General features: G+C 43.6%; 3 protein-coding genes across 3 annotated transcripts in view; 2 read left to right on the forward strand and 1 right to left on the reverse strand.

Moving 5' to 3' along the window:
- Positions 1–8,460, forward strand: part of gpkow (G patch domain and KOW motifs) — a gene marked incomplete at its 5' end in the record, with an annotated part of 13,227 nt that extends 4,767 nt beyond the window's left edge. The window contains 7 exons of the mRNA XM_080833708.1: positions 1,729–1,933; positions 2,800–2,932; positions 4,326–4,632; positions 4,954–5,077; positions 7,003–7,072; positions 7,443–7,528; positions 8,108–8,460. Coding sequence (XP_080689834.1) covers positions 1,729–1,933; positions 2,800–2,932; positions 4,326–4,632; positions 4,954–5,077; positions 7,003–7,072; positions 7,443–7,528; positions 8,108–8,236 — 1,054 coding nt within the window. The 3' untranslated portion in view covers positions 8,237–8,460. The remainder of the gene's footprint in view (positions 1–1,728; positions 1,934–2,799; positions 2,933–4,325; positions 4,633–4,953; positions 5,078–7,002; positions 7,073–7,442; positions 7,529–8,107) is intronic.
- A 1,773-nt stretch (positions 8,461–10,233) lies between these two features.
- Positions 10,234–13,058, reverse strand: pqbp1 (polyglutamine binding protein 1). The gene is made up of 7 exons (XM_080833281.1): positions 12,985–13,058; positions 12,542–12,609; positions 12,235–12,346; positions 12,041–12,141; positions 11,663–11,887; positions 11,501–11,564; positions 10,234–11,036 (listed from the first exon to the last, which is right to left on the reverse strand). Exons 2-7 carry the CDS (start codon positions 12,606–12,608, stop codon positions 10,877–10,879), a joined length of 729 nt encoding a protein of 242 aa, XP_080689407.1. The 5' UTR covers position 12,609; positions 12,985–13,058; the 3' UTR covers positions 10,234–10,876.
- A 1,645-nt stretch (positions 13,059–14,703) lies between these two features.
- Positions 14,704–18,622, forward strand: mkrn4 (makorin, ring finger protein, 4). Its single transcript, XM_080832088.1, has 8 exons — positions 14,704–14,804; positions 15,331–15,450; positions 15,561–15,838; positions 16,371–16,465; positions 16,807–17,048; positions 17,277–17,387; positions 17,492–17,591; positions 17,739–18,622. The coding sequence occupies exons 1-8, from the start codon at positions 14,734–14,736 to the stop codon at positions 17,916–17,918; spliced, it is 1,197 nt and encodes a 398-aa protein (XP_080688214.1). The 5' UTR covers positions 14,704–14,733; the 3' UTR covers positions 17,919–18,622.
- The last annotated feature ends 112 nt before the right edge of the window (positions 18,623–18,734 follow it).

An 18,734-nucleotide genomic window follows, 5' to 3' on the forward strand; every position in this document is an offset into this window, starting at 1 on the left:
TTTCTGTTTTCTTTTCCTTGGTTTTGTAGTGGAACTATTCTTGGATTTAGAAGTGTCGTGCCTCAGACATGAATGCTTGTGTAGTGTCGTATTTGGGATGCTTTTCAAAGAAGCTTTTATCGTGAAACATATTTTTTTCGCTGAAAAGACGCTCTGTAAACAGCTAGACTAAACTTTTTCTCAGTAACCAAGGGCCTTTTTTTTAACGACTTCCTGACTTGGTGGAAAGATTATCCATCTTTTAGGGTGTGGATAATATCCTTCATCTGCGGTCTAACCCTGTCGGTTATTTGTTTTTTCGTCAGTTTGTTTGTTTGTTGATTTGTTTTTAACCATGCTTTTTAGCTTGTGTTGTGTGGAACCCGCACATTCTCCCTGTGAATGGATGATTACGCTTATTCATGCTGACTGATGCTTTGAAATATTGTACCCTGAGGTGTCACACGATCAGACATTTTGCTTTGTCATCGCAACAATGACCTTATGAAACAACAGTGTCAAAGCTGTAAGCAGGGCCTCCACCAGCCACTCGCTCATACTGGAGTGATGGGTGAAACGTGGCATTAAGGAAAAGATTCATTGCATGAAGGGTGAGAGTCTAGAGGTAGAGTATGATGCTTATTGAATGAAGGGTGAGAGACTAGAGGTAGAGTCTGATGCTACTGATGCTTATTGCATGAAGGGTGAGAGTCTAGAGGTAGAGTCTGATGCTACTGATGCTTATTGCATGAAGGGTGAGAGTCTAGAGGTAGAGTCTGATGCTACTGATGCTTATTGCATGAAGGGTGAGAGTCTAGAGGTAGAGTCTGATGCTACTGATGCTTATTGCATGAAGGGTGAGAGTCTAGGGGTAGAGTCTGATGCTTATTTCATGAAGGGTGAGAGTCTAGAGGTAGAGTCTGATGCTACTGATGCTTATTGCATGAAGGGTGAGAGTCTAGGGGTAGAGTCTATAGGTAGAGTCTGATGCTTATTGCATGAAGGGTGAGAGTCTAGGGGTAGAGTCTGATGCTTTTTTCATGAAGGGTGAGAGTCTAGAGGTAGAGTCTGATGCTACTGATGCTTATTGCATGAAGGGTAAGAGTCTAGAGGTAGAGGTAGAGTCTGATGCTGCTGATGCCTTCCTCTGCTGTTGACATTGCTCCCCCGCAGCAAGTGAAACAGAATATCTTAAGTTTAAGACTCTGGTATAATTTGGTTCTATTCTCATTCATGCCACTGGGGCTCTGGTACCAGAGGCATCAGTATTTATGAGGTGTGAAGTGCATTTGTTTGCTGCGAAGGTGACACCTGTCACTGGCTGTGAAATTGCCTGAAGCAGTGCTTACATGGGCTGTGTCTGACTGCCTTTGGTGATGTATCTCTGCATCAGTGTCATGCTCACACAGAATCACACTTCCTTGAATTACTATTAGTGTTGTTGTTGTTGTTGTTGTTGTTGTTTTTTCAATCCAAGTATGAAACTCAGTTTAGCAATGTTGGTGGGATAGCCTCATTAATAAACCATTTCTGTTGGAGATGTGGGTATAACTTTCATTATTGTCCCTTTTTTTCTCATTACTCAACCTCTCTGACATGTAGTGTAATACACATTCACAACACATTTCTGTCTATTTGTCTGCCTCCCCCTGCTTTTCTTTCTCTCTCTCCCTCCCTTTCTCTCTCTCTCTTTCTCTCTCTCTCTCTTTTCCTTCCACTCTTATTCCTCCCTCCCTTTCTCCCTCTCAGAGACATAAAGCCCATTGAGCACCAGCTGCGGCCCAGGGGTCTGGGTCTGGGAGCGGACCGCTCTTCCATCCAGGACCTGGAGCCCGGCAAGCCCAAGCGCCCCCCCAAGCCCGGCGACGAGCGCAAGGAGGAGGAGCAGTTGGTGCTGGGGCCCGGTGGCTTCGTGCTGGTGCAGAGCGGCGCACACAAGGACCTCTACGGCAAGGTGAACACCAATACACACACACACACCTTCTCTGGGGAGCAGGGCATCAGGGCCGTCCCCAGCAGACGAATAGGGATGCTGCTTGGATATGGTAATGCTGTTGGCACAGTCTCCCTGGCTGATATGAGTGCTGTCAAGACAGGATGTGGCTGCGCACTGTTGTGGCTGATATACCCATTAGCAGGTCATGGTTAAGATATACCCATTGGCTAGTCATGGTTAAGATATACTCATTGGCTAGTCATGGTTAAGACATACCCATTGGCTAGTCATGGTTAAGACATACCCATTGGCTGGTCATGGTTAAGATATACCCATTGGCTAGTCATGGTTAAGATATGCTCATTGGCAGGTCATGGTTAAGATATACTCATTGGCAGGTCATGGATGAGATATACCCAAAGGCTGTTTGTAATGTTGTGACATTTTCTGATAGTGGGCAGTGTACATAAATATCTAGGAAAGTTCACTAGAAGTGCAGCACAGTCTTCCTCTAAGTTCAGTAGCCTAATTGTGACAAGATTCAAAGATACTCATCGTCCTCCTAAATCTCACTGAACTGCGGTTGATTGTGATCTCATTAACACTGGCTTTGAGGAGCTTCCCTAGAGTGCTACTGATGCTATGTGTTTATCATTGCTTGTTTGAAATCTCCAAGTACCCTTCTCCTTATCTTAATTAATACATTAAATCTCATATTAAACCTATTATCTGAGCAAAGTGGATCATGTTTGGGAGTTGAATGTGAAGTGTCTGGAAGAGAGATGAAAAAGCTTTGCATTTCAGAGCTTTTGGAACTGGCCTGAGGTGTGTTGGGTGTGTGAGTGATGGAGCTGATCAGACAGCTGTAACGTCTCCAAACACAGATCGAGGGGGTGGATCCAGACAACGCGCGTGTGGTGGTGAAGCTGGCCATCGGCGGCAGGGCGGCGACAATCAGCCAGCACTCTCTGCGCCTCGTCACCCGCAAGGACTACGACAGAAACAGCAAAGACCTCAGTAAGTCAGACCCACCTCCGTCAGTTAAAAACTCACCAAAAACACAACCAGTTCTACATGTACCACCAGGCAGTATGTCCATATCACCCTTTGCCAATTACAGAGACGCTAAAAGTACAAATATGGTCACACATACCTCACAGCGTGTCTGAATCAATCTTTTTAACTACAACCAAGGCTCAATCCCTAGCAAATCGTAAAGATGCCAAAAGCAGAAGTATTACCGCAAAAGTCCTCAGTTAGTGAGCATCGGTCAGTTTAACCACAACCAACACAGGGGCTCTCAAGAGGTACACCAACATCTTTAAGCAGAGACAAAACATGAGACACAGGGCAGATTCAACGGAATCTCTGTCCCAGTTTGGAGTCACAGTTCACCTAATTACTCACGTCAGCCCTAATACACACTCGCAGTGTTGACCGGTAAATACTGGAAAATTGGTGAAAACCAAACCATGGAAACTGCCATGGAAACTCCATTCCACTGCCATGGAAACTCCTGTCTCATGCTGGTATGGTGCAGCCAGGTCATTGTTGTGTTTATCGTTAGAATTGGCTCCCTTTTCACCTCCCCGCTGTAAAAACGTCTGGAAGGTTCCAGAAAAACTCGCTGAGTGACAGTTGCTGAAGGACAGAGATGGTGGGGGTTGGGCGGGAGGGGTGTTCGGCTGGGGTCGTGCTGATTTTTAAGAACTGGTTCCACTTTGACAGCTGACATTTGAGCCGATAGCAGAAGCCGATCTGTCTTGAGTGAGCGGTTTCAACCCCAAACAAGTCCTGCAGGCTCCCCCAGGTTTATTTAACGTAATCACACAAGAAGCAGTTTTGAGGGTTTACACACACACACACACACACACACACACACACACACACACACACACACACACACACACACACAAATAAATTCACAAGTACACAGTCAGTTAGCCAAACTACTCTGAATCCAGTTATTATAATTCACTTATGCCATATTAGACTCACACACACACACATCTGAATCCAGATATTCTAATTCACTGATGCCATATTAGACTCACACACACACATCTGAATCCAGATATTCTAATTCACTGATGCCATATTAGACTCACAAACACACATCTGAATCCAGTTTTTCTAATTCACTGATGCCATATTAGACTCACAAACACACATCTGAATCCAGTTTTTCTAATTCACTGATGCCATATTAGACTCACAAACACACACATCTGAATCCAGATATTCTAATTCACTGATGCCATATTAGACTCACAAACACACATCTGAATCCAGTTATTCTAATTCACTTATGCCATATCAGACTCACACACACACATCCAGGCAGTTATGCAGCCTCCAATACCTTAGTGAAATTAACACCTGATATTTGCCTCTCTGTTTTGACCACCAGGCCGCCTCGGAAAAGCCCACAAGGAAAAAGAGAAGGAGAAGGAGAAAGAGAAGGAGAGAGAGAAAGAAAAGGAGATAGAGAAAGAAAAGGAGAAGGAGAGGCAGAGCGCACACAAACTGGGAAATGGGAAAGACGACCGGGCAAAGGACAGACTGTCAGAGAGAGACCGTGAACGAGACGGAGGGAGAGACCGTGAACGAGACGGAGGGAGAGACCGTGAAAGAGACGGAGAGAGAGACAAAGACAGAAGAAAGGACAGAGACAGAGACGACCGCAAGAGGAAGCACCAGGAGTCGAGCTCAGATCGGTAAGCCTGCACATATTACTCATGCTGTAGTAGAGCCTATGGCACGTAATCTGTTTGAGACCCTTGTGAAGCTGACACTTATCCTAAGTATTGGTCGCTTTGGATGGCGTGGTGGTTGTGCTATTGACAGTGCTTGTGCTCTGAGGGAAGATTTTAATCAGGTATCCACTACAGCTCACGTGCTCATATCGATGTTGCGGCCGCAGAGGCCAAGTGGCATCTCCAGAGGTGATCCCCACACTCATCCATCACTGACAACCCCCCCACCCCCTCCTCCATTCTCTCCCCCCCACCCTCCATTCTCCCCCCCCCCCACCCCAGGGACAAGCCTCTGCCCCCGAAGGAGTCACGGATAGCCCCACCCACCATGACCTGGCTACAGAGAGACCTGACGGTGCGATTCATCGACAAGGCCTTTAAAGGGGGGCGCTACTACAACTCCAAGGTACAGAGACTAAAAATCACCACAAACAGATATTATCCAATCACTAATTACCTAAACAAATCACAACGAACGGTTATTATCCCGTCACTCATTACCAAACAAATCACAACTAATGGTTATTATCCGATCACTAATTACCTTAACAAATCTCAACGAACGGTTATTATCCGGTCACTCATTACCAAACAAATCACAACAAATGGTTATTATCCGTTCACTAATTACCTAAACAAATCACCACAAATGTTTTTTATCCGGTCACTCATAACCTTAACAAATCACAACGAACGGTTATTATTAGGGATGGGTATCGTTTGGGTTTTTTCCGATACCGGTACATAACCGATACTTTTAAAACGATACCGGTGCCTAAACGGTGCCAGAACCGATACTTTTTTTTTTTTTTTAATTAAAGACATTAGGCTTATTTATTGCCAAGGCAAATAGTTTTCTTTAAATTTAACAATATATGAACTGTTTGAGGTATACTATAAATACAAATAAATACAAAACACTTGGCTTCAAACCTTTTAACTTCAAACTATGAACAATATATTAACTTATAACAACTGTTTACAGTATACTTAAATAAATATAAATAAATACATAACAAACTCTGTACACACACTTCACACTTCAGTAATACTTTTGCAGAAATATGAGCATGTTTGCCTTCAGAGTAAAACAAATATTAATTAGTTTGCATTTATTTAAACCCACTGGTTTCGTGAATGTGGACTGCCCCTTTAAAAGTTTAGCTTCAGGGCCTCTTGAGTTCGCATATGCTGCACGTCGCGTTGTTTGAATCTGTTTGTGCGAAATACAGCCACACTTTTGATCGTTTACCTTTCGACATTTTCCCCGTTATATTGATGGCTAGCTCTGTTTGTGCTTGCTCTGTGCAAGGCTGCCTGCTCTTCGCTGTCAGACTGTTGGAATGTTATTGTAGCGTCCAAGTTAGTGCTCTCTTAAGAACTCACATTGAGAAGGAATATCTTGGATGAGACGGTAGCTCTCCGTTTAATAAAGCGTATCCAACTTCTGCTTAGAACAACCACACTTATCTTGAAACCGAAACCACACGCAAGTCAACCCATTACCATGGCAACTCCTCATCACAAATCCCGTTTCCACTAGTCCCATACGGAATGCAGCGTGAGCGACACAGGCGAGAGTCTATATTGGGAGATGGAGCAGTTTTATATGTGCCCCACGAAATCTGTTATCAACACAAAAAAGTATACAGATCGTACTCAGAAAGATCTACGCCACTAACGTTACTTCTCGTTAGCTATCGCTAGTTTTGTTAAATTATAAAAATTTTAATTAAAAAAAAAAAAAAAAAAATTATCTGCTCAGGCACCGAAAGGAAGCACCGAAATCTGCGTTGCATTTCGGTCCGGGTAGGTATCGGTTGTATGGAACCGGTGCCGTATTGGTACCGGTTCTCGGTACCCAACCCTAGTTATTATCCAGTGAAGGCTCTTTGTGGTTAACATGTATTCATGGCTTCTACTTTCACATACAGTTTAGGGTTTTGCTAATTTTCACAGAATGTTATGTTCTTGTGTTGACTGATGATGGACTTTTTGTCATATCATTGCCATAGCCAAATCACAAATCACAAATATGTATCTATCTAATATTTGTCTTATATGTGACCAGTAACATTCCAACTGACCAACAAATTAGCAGGAAAAGAAAAAGAGAAAAGTATTTGATTATTGAATTAAATTAAATTATAAAAAAATATTAAATGAAAATTTAAATGTTCCTGGTGTCATTTGAATCGTATGTTATGTTTATTGTCCATGCCAGGTGTTTAGGTGTCGTGTAGGACGTGCTGACTCCTAACACATGTGTGCGTGTATTTATTGTCCATGCCAGGTGTTGAGGTGTGTGTGTGTGTCCCTGTTTGGTTTCAGATGAGAGTGGAAGACGTGGTGACCCCGTACACCTGTGTGTGTCGCACAGAGGAGGGACGCCTGCTCGACGGTAAGCATGAGTCGCCGGTGACGCCAAATGCGAAGGACCGCGGTGAAAGACCTGCAATCACCTTAGACATTTGATAGCTAAGTGCTAAAGGTGTTTATCAAAACGTATCATGAAATACCTCAAGGATTCAGCTTGAGGAATGAGCCATTTGGTTTTGCGGTAACTATTGAATAATAACGTTACTGTTTGATAGGCTTAAAGCCTTTTATCAAATCTCTGCTGTCTGTTGGCTGGTGCTGGGCCTTTCCTCACATTCTCTCTCTCTCCCTCCTCCCCCTCTCTCTCCCTCCTCCCCTCTCACTCCCTCCCTCCCTCCCTCTCACTCCATCCCCCCCTCTCACTCCATCCCCCCTCTCTCTACCTACTATAGATGTGAAGCAGGAAATGCTGGAAACCATAGTTCCGAAGAGGGACACCGACTACATCATGGTGGTGCTGGGACAACACAGGGGGCAGGTACGTGTGACCCCACCATCACTCATGTCCACTGCAACAGGGTTGCCCAAACATCTCTCCAGGGGCCCAGTGTTCCGTAAATATATACTTCATGCCAGAATAGCTGGAGCCAATCACGTGAACTGTTTTGGGTTTTGTGACGCGTGATTAGTTGTATCAGGTCAGTAGTGGTGCTACTCAATGTAAACGGTTAATAAGGCAAATCAAGTAAGAGCAAGAAAGCCGAGTAAAACCCCTCGTCGTGCTAGAGAGTTTTTCTTCAGGGTTCACGTTAAGATTAGTAGCTGCAGGAAATTGAAAATGATGCACAGTATTACAAGAAGGGTGTTAAATCAAAAACGCAGATCTCGTATGTAAATAAGAACCCGAGTCTCTTACGAATAAATATGGAAAGGTTGGTGTCATCATCTGAATTAAGACCTGGTGTGATCAGCAATGATTCATATAGTAATGGAAAGCTAGTGAATGAAGCTTACCTCAGCACTAACATTGTGTATGTGCTTGTTGCGTGTGTATGCGTGTGTGTGTGTGTCTGTGTGTGTGCGTGCGTGCGTGCGTGTGCATGTGTGTGTCATCCAGGTGGGCCGGATTCTGAGGCGGGATAAGGAGAAGTGTAGGGTCATGGTGCAGCTGGACCGATACGAGGAACAGGTGTTCACGCTGGACTACGACTCCATCTGCCATTACGTGGGCGGAGTGGACCACTGACTCGTCCCCACCCCCACTCTTACTGCAGACCCATCCCTCCTCATTCTCAACGCCTGCCAGCCTGGAGTGTGCCCAGACCACCACCACCACAGGAACTTCATCACCATCCACACCACCTGTCACCTTACCGCAGCACAGCACGCCCTTTCAGATTCCCCCAGCCTCTTTCCTTGTTTTTATATGGTCTGTAAGATGATGCTTTATTGATTGTTATCAAGATTTTTTTGTAATAAAAAATATCATGTCGAGCAGTGCCCATTCGTCTGTCGGTACTGTCATGAGCGTCGAGGCAGGTTGTTTAAAAAATGGCTGCTGCTTGTTCATCTGAACTTCAGCCTGACGAAGATGGAGGCTCCCCTCCACGGCAAAGTGACAGTAATGGCGAGAGCTGTGGAAATATGACTCTCATTTGCAAAAGCAGCGTAATTTATCTGTGCTCGGCTGGGGGAAGATTTGAGGCGTAGCCGTGTGTGAGAGTCAGATGCCAGCAGGAAGTCAAATCCCATAGTCACTCCAATATGTGATTACAATTTTACTAGAGGAATCCATGCAGTGAGCAGTGTAGCGCCTGAGCAGTGGGACGTCAGTAAGCAGTAGGGCGTCAGTGAGCAGTGTGGCGTCAGTGAGCAGTGTGGCGTCAGTGAGCAGTGTGGCGTCAGTGAGCAGTGTGGCGTCAGTGAGCAGTGTGGAGTCAGTGAGCAGTGTGGAGTCAGTGAGCAGTGTGGAGTCAGTGAGCAGCGTGGAGTCCGTGAGCAGTGTGGAGTCCGTGAGCAGTGGGGTGTCCGTGAGCAGTGGGGTGTCCGTGAGCAGTGGAGCGTCGGTGAGCAGTGGAGTCAGTGAGCACTGGAGCGTCGGTGAGCACCGGGGCGTCAGTGAGCAGTGTGGAGTCAGTGTGGCATCAGTTAGCAGTGGAGCGTCACTGAGCAGTGTGGTGTCAGTGAGCAGTGGAGAGTCAGTGAGCAGTGGAGAGTCAGTGAGCAGTGTGGTGTCAGTGAGCAGTGTGGTGTCAGTGAGCAGTGGAGCGTCAGTGAGCAGTGTGGAGTCCGTGATCAGTGGAGCGTCTGTGAGCAGGCTCAGTCTGATCATCCAACCCCACCTTTAGTCACCTAGATTAACACATCTGAGTGTTACCTGTATTTTAGTGGAATTTGTTTTTTCAAAGCTACTACCAACATCATTTGAACCTACCAATCGTAGTGTTTATGTATCTTTCCGAAAAGTTTATCTCCGAACACTCTTGATGTGTGCCTCCTGTGATGTGAGGTACTTTGGGATGATCAGCGATGTGAATGGGATGATCAGTGATAGATCTGTGATGTGAATGGGACACGAGGCACTGTGGCACCTTGTTCAACACAGTGGGTAAACACTGACTACATAGTTGTCATAGTTACATCAACCATCTCACCCTTTCCATTAAAGTGGTATTTTGTTATCAATCTTTCTTCACAGTGTGCTTGGCTTAACCACACCCCCACAATAATTACTTCTGCCAATATTTAAGCTTTAGAACCATTAGAATTTTACAATTATATTTTGGTTGTTTTGGAGAGGGTTGTCTTCTCTTACAAACCAAATCACACACAATTGTACTGTAAATAAAAAGATGTTTGACGTCAAAATGGTTACAGAGACCATTGTACTTCCTCTTTCATGCAGTGATGCACATTTGCGTCACACAACTCTGTTGTTGCATTTCCCTTGTACCGCATTTCATTAATCCCAGGAGAAACCAAAGATAAGCCCCAAATCCCATAACAAACATGGCAGATGCTCAAGTTTGTTTTCTTTTAAAAAAAAAAAAAAAGCAATTTCATTTTATTTCACTGAAAATGACTCAAGTCTTACTTTCTACTCTAAGCATCTGCTTCTGCATTCTTGCAGAAAAAAAAATGTTTACACAACATTAATGTCCAACCTTCTTTTTTTAATAGAAAAGTAAAATATATTTACAAAAAAAGCCACATACCACCCACCCACCCACATGGAGGAAGAAAACCAGGTGACCTGAACAGCATAGTTAATTCTATCAGGAGCGCTGCAGCGGCCTTGCAAGCTGACACAAGCAAAACAAAAGACCTTCAAGCCAGCAGAGGACAAGCTGCTCTCCCTGGCACAGATGCTCAGCATAGAGCCGCGGTCCCAGCCCCACACAGCAGAGCCCCGTGCAGCAGGATGGAAATAGACTACGGCTTCACACCGTACACCACACATCCACTCGTGCAGATATAGGTTTATTATGCACGGCGTGATGAACACCACACTCAGGGGTGGCAAACGATTGAATTAGTCACAACGACTTCCCCCTTCAGAAGTCTGATTAAAACAATTAGGGGGACATAAGGAGGCTGAAGGGTATGTGTCCATACTCTGCCACCAAATAAGCTTGTGTGTTACACTTTCATTGTGACTTGGGCTACAAATGGATCTTGTTTCTGCTTGCATCATCCAAAGACATCACTCGCGGCTTGAAATATGTACGCACATCATTACTACAGTGACATTTGTAGCTCTCTGTTGATGCCTCACAGTTGAGCCAGAGGACCCTGATGCAGAGACAGTGAAGAGAACAGCTGGTGGTGGTAGTGTAGCCCAGGCTGCTGGTTCTTTCCGTGGGTATAGGTCTCCATCTGAGTGAGGTCAGTCAGAGTCCTGTTCGGCGTTGGCCCGTTCGGCGTTAGCCCGCAGGACCGCTCCGGGACTGGGATACGGCCGCTGCTGGAACAGTGGCCCCGCTGCTGTGGTGTCCGCGCCCGTCTTCGCCTCGTTGCGCTTGGGCAGGCCGGAGGACCACGTGCCCCTGAGAGGAGAGATTCATTGCATTTAGTCACGCTGAAGATTCAGTCACTACAGTGCAGGTAAATATACCATCATATCCTATCCTATTTATTTATTTTATATTGTATTTATATTGCACTTCTGGTTAGATGCTAACTACATTTCATTGTCTCAGTACCTGTACTCTGTGCAGTGACAATAAAGTTGAATCTAATCTAAGCATTGCTCACTGTGAAAGACAACTGTTCCAACTTTTGTAAGCATAGACTTATGGGCTGGTGTTGTTTAGTGAAGGGAACAAAGCATTTATCTGTGGAGACATAAGCTATGCCTGCCTTGTGCAAATAGGTCAATTTTTTATGTTGTGACCTCTTAGCTCTTTGCAATTTTAGAGCTGGTGCTTAAACCACATTGTTATAAAAATAAAATAAAAACTCAGTCTCATGTGAGAGAAATGAACTCTTGGGTCTGGTACACATGTATTACTTTGGAGCATCGGAGTAGGCACTGGGATCCATCGGGTCCATCTCCTCTGGTTTGCGATCCCTCCCTGCAAGCGAGAAACGGCATGTGTCAAGAATTCATGTCTTCATGAACAATTAGGCACTACTCATCTGTGTCGGTGTGTATGATGTGTGTGGGGGTTACCTCTTTTGGGTTGCTTGTATGGAGCAGCATCTTCTCTCCTCTGCATCCGTCTGTCCCCCCGGTCTCTGTCCCTCATCCCATCCTCTCGCTGCCTTTCTCTCTCTCGATCTCGTTCCCGCTCCCTCTCCCATTCCCGGTCTCTTTCTCGCTCCCTTTCTCTTTCTCGTTCCACTTCTCGGTCAACCTTCTCAATTTGTTTCTCAACTCTGATGTCTCCCGGATCTCCTGAGGACCAGAAGAGATAAAACCTCAGCAGCTAATTTTAAAACATTTGGGAGATTTTAGTGCAGAGCATCCAAGTCTTTGATTCTTTGAATGTTATCAATAAGTCATATGAGCTGAAATATCAACGAGGTTAGCTGGATCAACAGCTCTCACCTTTCTGCTTCTTTGCAGGTTTGGTCAAAACAGCTCCAGGGTCGTTTGGAGCAAGCCACGACACCAGGTCTGTCTCCACATTCCAGTAGTACGGCAGACCACTGTAAACATAACCAGCAATGGATGGTTACATTAACAAGGAAAGGCTTTGAACAATATCACTAAGCAGTTGATGACAGGGAACAGCAGCTTACCAATCAGGGTCAAATACTTTGTACCAGTTAGTAGGTAAATTCTCTACTCTGGTGGCCTCGTAGTCTACATCGTTGTCATCATAATCCTCAGCAATGATCTCCTCCTCAGCTTCTAGTGAAATGCAAACACATACACCTTTCAAGATTGTAGAATATTTGTTGTATCTGTCTGAATTTTATAGCAAATTATACTTTTCGTAAAGAAAGTAATGAGAATCATCTGAACTCGTGTTTCCACGTTGAGCAGCAGCAGCAGTAAGATATTAACTTGAGATATTAAATTGCATAAAGGGAATAGGTAACTTACCATGCTCTGACTGTTTTAATATTCCTCTCTTTGCAAGACGGGCTAGTAAAGCCGGTGGGAGAGGCATCCTAGAGCCCAAGAAAAGTATAAGTATTTGAAATAATGAATGAAATGAAAAGATACTCGAATGTTGAAAAAGAACATTTACAACAGGACTTAACAGCACATATCATTGTACAGAAAGTAACTTTACGGTTACAAAATTGATTGTATATTCAGTGTTGTCATAACCACTGTAAGTTGTATAGCAGACGATATGGGTGCGATAACTGTTCCAGCTAGCATTACTTACAATTCAATGGCTATGCTAGCTAGCCTCACATTAGCTACTACGAAGATCATAAAGCTGCGTGCACCTCGTAGCCAATGCTATTGTAGTCAAACCTGTGTGTAGTAATTACATAGATTAACCCCACAGCCAATGTATTTTCATACAGCCTTACCTAAAAGTAAAAAACAGACTTTCAGAACCTGTTATGTTCAGACCGTCTATATGCTGTCGACGGCTCAGGCAGAGAACGTTTATTCATTAGACGCATGATGATGACGTCATAGATCCAGCCACATACTCTTTATCTTCAGTGTATTGCATTTTGTGTAAAGTATGGTCTATTTGGTTTATTTTTGCATGCATAATTTTCTTAGTATATTAATTTATATATTTGTATGCATATTACTGCTTTAGACAAAAAGAATTAACTGATAGTCTAGGATTTAAAGTTGTGGCTACAACCTTTGCAAATGTTTGTAGATGCCTGTGAAAGGTCATTGTCCCAAGCGTGTGTTTGGTGTTGGTACATCAATTACTTTAATGTCATGTCTTTCTATAAAAAGAACAAATCGGTTCAAGATCACATTAGACAGCTGGCTTATGTTCAGTTCCAAAAACAATCACCACTTCAGAACTGGCATCCGCTGGCAATATTTATGGTGGGGGGGGGGGGGGGGGGGGGATGGGGGGGGGGGGGGGATGGGGGGTCTGGTCTCAGTAAAGCACTTTGAGACAATGTTATTGGCTTGGTGCTATAGAAATAAAATAAAACGAAGTTGAATTTAATATTAGAAGTTCTTTGAGCTAATTTGACAGAAATGATGGATGTCATGGGCAGGACCTCTATGTGCCAGGAAAGCAGACATTTCCATGTGTCCATGTGTTTATGTACAGGGTTGTAAGGCAAAGATGTGGTTAGACACTTCTGAGAAGCTGTTTGCTTTTCCCTCACTAAGCGCTTTAGGTAGGCTAAATAACAACTAGTTAGACAATAGCCTTTCTGTGTGTATTCTTAAAAAGGTCTTAAAAGTTAAGTCTTAAAAGGTTTTTCTGAAAGGTTCCTTGCTACAAAATAAATGTTCCAGGAGTGGTCACTGAACTTTATTATCAGGTTTAATTGTTTCTGTATGTTGTAAGCACACCCTAGACTACTACTACTCTCAGAATGCACAGTTTTGCTTTCCTCACGTCAATAAACATATGTTCCAGTAAAATGCCCGCTTATACATTTTGATGGCCTTCGCCTACCATCCATTGTTGGTTTTTAAGACGTTTAGTGGGCAATTTAGGGGCGTGGCCCATTTAGCCTTCAGAAAACAATGATTGGTCTCTTCTGTAATGAGAAACCCACATGGTTTTCTGGCCACACTTTATAAAGCTAAGGTATTGAACATGGACCCAGCGTCAGAGAAAAGACTGGTGTGGAATGGAAGGAAAGGGAGTGAATGGCAGTTCTGTCGGCGGTGGTGGATGCAACGGCTTGGTTTGTCGGTAAAAAAAAATATTTAGCACACTTTTTTTGTTACTCTACGGTACTAGGTCTACTGTACCGATAGGCTAAGATAGAAGCACTCTCCACACAATTAATAAGTTTGGCGTCGTCTAGGCTATACTAAACTTGAAATCAGTTTATTGATAATTGAACAATTCTGGATAGGCCTATTAACGTTGGCTTTTTAATTGCTTGCGCTGTGTTTTCCTTCCTATTTTAATTTCAGAACCCGTGGACAACATTTTGACAGTATTTGGGTAGGCCTTCCTAAATAGGATATGTCAGTTAATCTCCTCATTAGCATCTAAACCTTCGAGCATCCGTGGGTGGACTTTGAATATGACGTCATTTAGCCCACTTTCATACACTTTAGTAGTGTTCCGTTGAGCTTTTGCCTCGCAGCATTTACAAGTATCTCTGCAGGCTGAAATGGATCGTTATAGGATGCCTTACCGGCCCCCGAAAAAGCGTACCTTTAACGCTAGAACAGAAATCTGCAGGTATTGCGATCCAAAAGTAAAAACTTGCCAACGTCAGTTATCCAAGGTTGTGACAAAGTTTCGTCAACAGATTCCCGAACTCCTAACGTTAGCTAGCACAATTAGCGATAGCTAGCCGGATTGTTTGTGTTCGGCTCAGATGTTTTGCATCCGATTGTGAACAAATGGAATTACTATTGAATAGTGCCGATATACTATCTGTGCTCATTTTAAATTGTCCGTTAAACTGCGATGACGTGATCTATCTACTTTCCCTTTCTATATCCGACCTAAACATTAGCCAGTCAGCTAACCTCTGGTAACTTCCCGTTGCCTCGGTTTCAGACCTTTGCTGATAAACAAGTTGCGTTCGACACTTGGGTTGATTTGGTATAGTTATGTTAAACTGTTCGTGTGAAACAAGTTTATGGATAACGTTTAACGTCAGCTTCTCTTATCTTCAGGAAATGTTTTTTTTTTCTAGCTGAGCCGATATTGTAAGGTGAACCTCTTAACGTTACTCCGTTAATGAGACCATCTCTTTCAGGCAGTTTATGAGTGGATCATGTCGATATGGTCAGAACTGTCACTATCTGCATCACTCTCCGCCAACTCAGATATGCTGGTACTTCCAAAAAGGTGACTGTTGGTTCGGAGACCGCTGCAGGTGAGTGCTTAAGGTGCTTAACATTAGGCAAGCCAAATGGACGGTGCAACAGGTCTCTTTGGTGTCTTCCAAATTCTGTCCTCAAATTGATGTCCACAAACTGTTTGAAGGTATGTCCACATCCCTGCTCCTGATACTTCGGAGAGCAGGCGGGGTTCAGCACCTGCCGTTCTTTCTTCAGCCAGAGGTGAGCAGACGTTCCCTGCAAGACGTGGCTCTGAGCCTTGGGTAGTCGGCTCACAAAGACTCTATGGCCAAGGCAGAAGAGGCTCCGAACCGCTCGTCACAAACACAGCAACATTAGAAAGAAGCTTTGAACGTCTAACCACAAGAATTGCAGAAGAGGAGGATGGATATACGGAGACAACATCCACACATAATCAGCAAGGTACTATTTGCTTTTGTCGTATTGGCTTTGAATATTTGTATGAACCAGAGATTTTAAACTGATTTGGTGATCACAGGTATCTGTTATATTTTAGACAAACCATTTTCATTAGTCATATTACTCCTTAATACATGTGTGGGATTCTCAAAAGCCTCTGGAAGGCTGGAAGTTCAATCCAGTAAAGCTGAGCAGTCATTAGATGTGTGAACTATTATTATTATTATTATTATTATTATTATTATTATTATGACTATAATATTATTATTATGACTTTCTTTAAGCAGAAAAAAAATCCAAAATGGTCCTATGGCCTAATGTAGCTTGAGTTGAATGCAGTGTTGGCACTGTGAGAAACCACTGAACACTTAATCATGATTGAATTGTTCATGATAATGGCCATATGCAGTTTGTGCAAGTACTCTGGAAACCGAGTAACCTTTTGAAAATACAGCTCATAGATTAATGTTGAATCACTCCACCTCCTTGCCTGTAATGTGTGTAAAAAGCTCATCTGATGCACTTTGGTTCACAGTCGACAGCAGTTTTTGTTCTGGCGCTGTCCATGCAAGCACAGCAAACAGCCCACCGCTGGACCGGGGAATTTCAGCAGCCAGTGTAGACGCACAGGTGTGTAAACCTTCAGTAGACTCTAGTTTTGGTCTAATACAGTGTGATATTCTGTGTGGATATCGTTTGGTTAACTGTAGAGCTGGGGGTTAGATTGGGTAGTTGAGCAGTCTCATCTGCTGCCAAGTTGCAATTTGAATTAGTTCAGGATTTTTTTATTTTTTTTTATTCATAGTATGGTAAATGTGTTTTGGAGCGCACATGCGCATAATTGGATTCAGGATCCTCCAGGTCTGACTCAGTCATAAAGAAATAGGATAATCTACTATAGTGTTTTCATATAAGCTGAATAGCTATCGGTCACTCTTGTTTTGCTTCACCTTTGACCCTATGATTGACAGGAGCCATTAGATGGAGCCAACCATGCTGGCGCTGCTGCCTTCACCCCCCGCCGCCCGGAGGAGCCCTCGGCCTACGAGCAGAGCAAAGACGTGGTGTGTGGCATCTGCATGGACAAGGTGTACGAGAAGAGGGACTCCCAGAGCCGGCGCTTTGGCATCCTGCCCAACTGCTGCCACGCTTTCTGCATCGAATGCATCGTCACCTGGCGGAAGACAAAAGAATTCCAGGAAGAGGTCATAAAGTGAGTGCAGATGTGTGCCAATTATAATCTTTGGGGTTTAGAAAGGAACCCACCCTCCCCTTTTCAGAGTTTATAACTAAAATTGTGACTTGGAACACAGTCTGATGCTCCTGCTACTATCCCTACCACCATGACTATGATTATGTTGCTGCTGAATTAACTTTTTTGTATTCTGCATATTTTGCACCCAGTTTAGAGATTTTAGTTTTGTTTTGTGATGTGTTTCAGGGCCTGTCCGCAGTGCAGAGTGAAGTCTTCCTACTATATTCCTTACAGATATTGGGTTGAGAAAGGCAAACCCAAAGAAGACCTAATTGCATCCTTCAAAGAAAGAAGCAGGTTGGCTTTTATCTACATCTTCAGTCTTGATTTTGAACTCTTGTGTTGCCATCTAGTTTTGTACAGGAAATGTTTAACTTGTTTGTTTTTTTTTTTCCGCCCAGTAAATTAAAATGCAGGTTCTTTTCACGAGATGGCTGTTGTCCTTTTCAGTCTGAGTGCATCTACCGCCATGAAGGTCCCGCTCGCCCACGGCGACGCACGGTAAGATGTGCCCTACAATGGTAATCAATCCTGTTGTGAGGCGGTCCCCCTCTGCCATTCTTAGGTGTGTGTGTCTGTGTGTTAAATGAGGGGAGGTAAATGCGGCATTATAATCTATATGTCTAATATATACTTCTATATTTACAGCCTCGCCGAAATGTGGAGGACTTTGAGGATGGCTTTCAAATTATGGACTATATAATTGCTTTAACATTGGTTGGAGCCCACTATGACACCGATGATGACGATGACGAAAGTAATTATTACTACTATGACGATGATTTTCTGGACTCGCTGTTCTGGGATACGGATGACTTTGACGTTTGACTTCTGCCGGCCAGTCACTTAAGATCAAGGATGGTCTCAATCCTGGTTCCCTGATGACCAGGTTTATCACATGTTCAGTGGTGGGTCTGTAATAGCTGGCGCGTATACTTTTCATGCACACCACTGTAGCATGTTGGCCTGCATGGGCTCAGTGGAAGCTGCATGTGGGAATGCTAACACATTGGTTGAGCTAAGGACTGTCTTTGCAAAACCTCATTTCCCTGGGGTGTAGCCTTAATTGTTGGCCAATTGTTAACCAACTTAAATGTGTTTACCAGAGTGGTTCAAATGAAGGAGGGAAAAAAATAAACCAATAAGCTGTAACGGAACTGTAAGGGTAATGTTTAATGTTGTATCCTTAAGTAAATTTCTCTTTAAAAGCAGACAATTACTCATCCTGATGTTTCTATAGTAACATGTGCCTGTGTTATGTCCATAATATCTTGTCAGCGTTTCCTGCTTCTTATCCACCTTTTTGTTGATGTGATCTAACTGATGTTTTGCACCCTTCAATCGGACACTTTTTTAAAGAGTGGTGTATATGTTATTATTAGTTTTATGTGTCTGATTGTCTGTCCTATGCCAGACCTTCTCCTCAAGCTGGGGCCACTATACTGTATGTGGAAATTAACAGGCTTTTGTCTTTGCTAGCAGTGTTGATTTGGAGTAATGGGAGAGGCAAAGTTTTATGAATTTTTTTTTTATACTGCAGGTTTGTATCCACTGAAAGAAAATAATAAATTTGTTTCACAATTTGCACAAAAAAATAGTCTATGCTTAAGTTACTACTCCTGCATAACTGGCTAGATAATTCAG

This window comes from Sprattus sprattus (genome assembly GCF_963457725.1).
Source record: "Sprattus sprattus genome assembly, chromosome: 2".
NCBI lineage: Eukaryota > Metazoa > Chordata > Actinopteri > Clupeiformes > Clupeidae > Sprattus > Sprattus sprattus.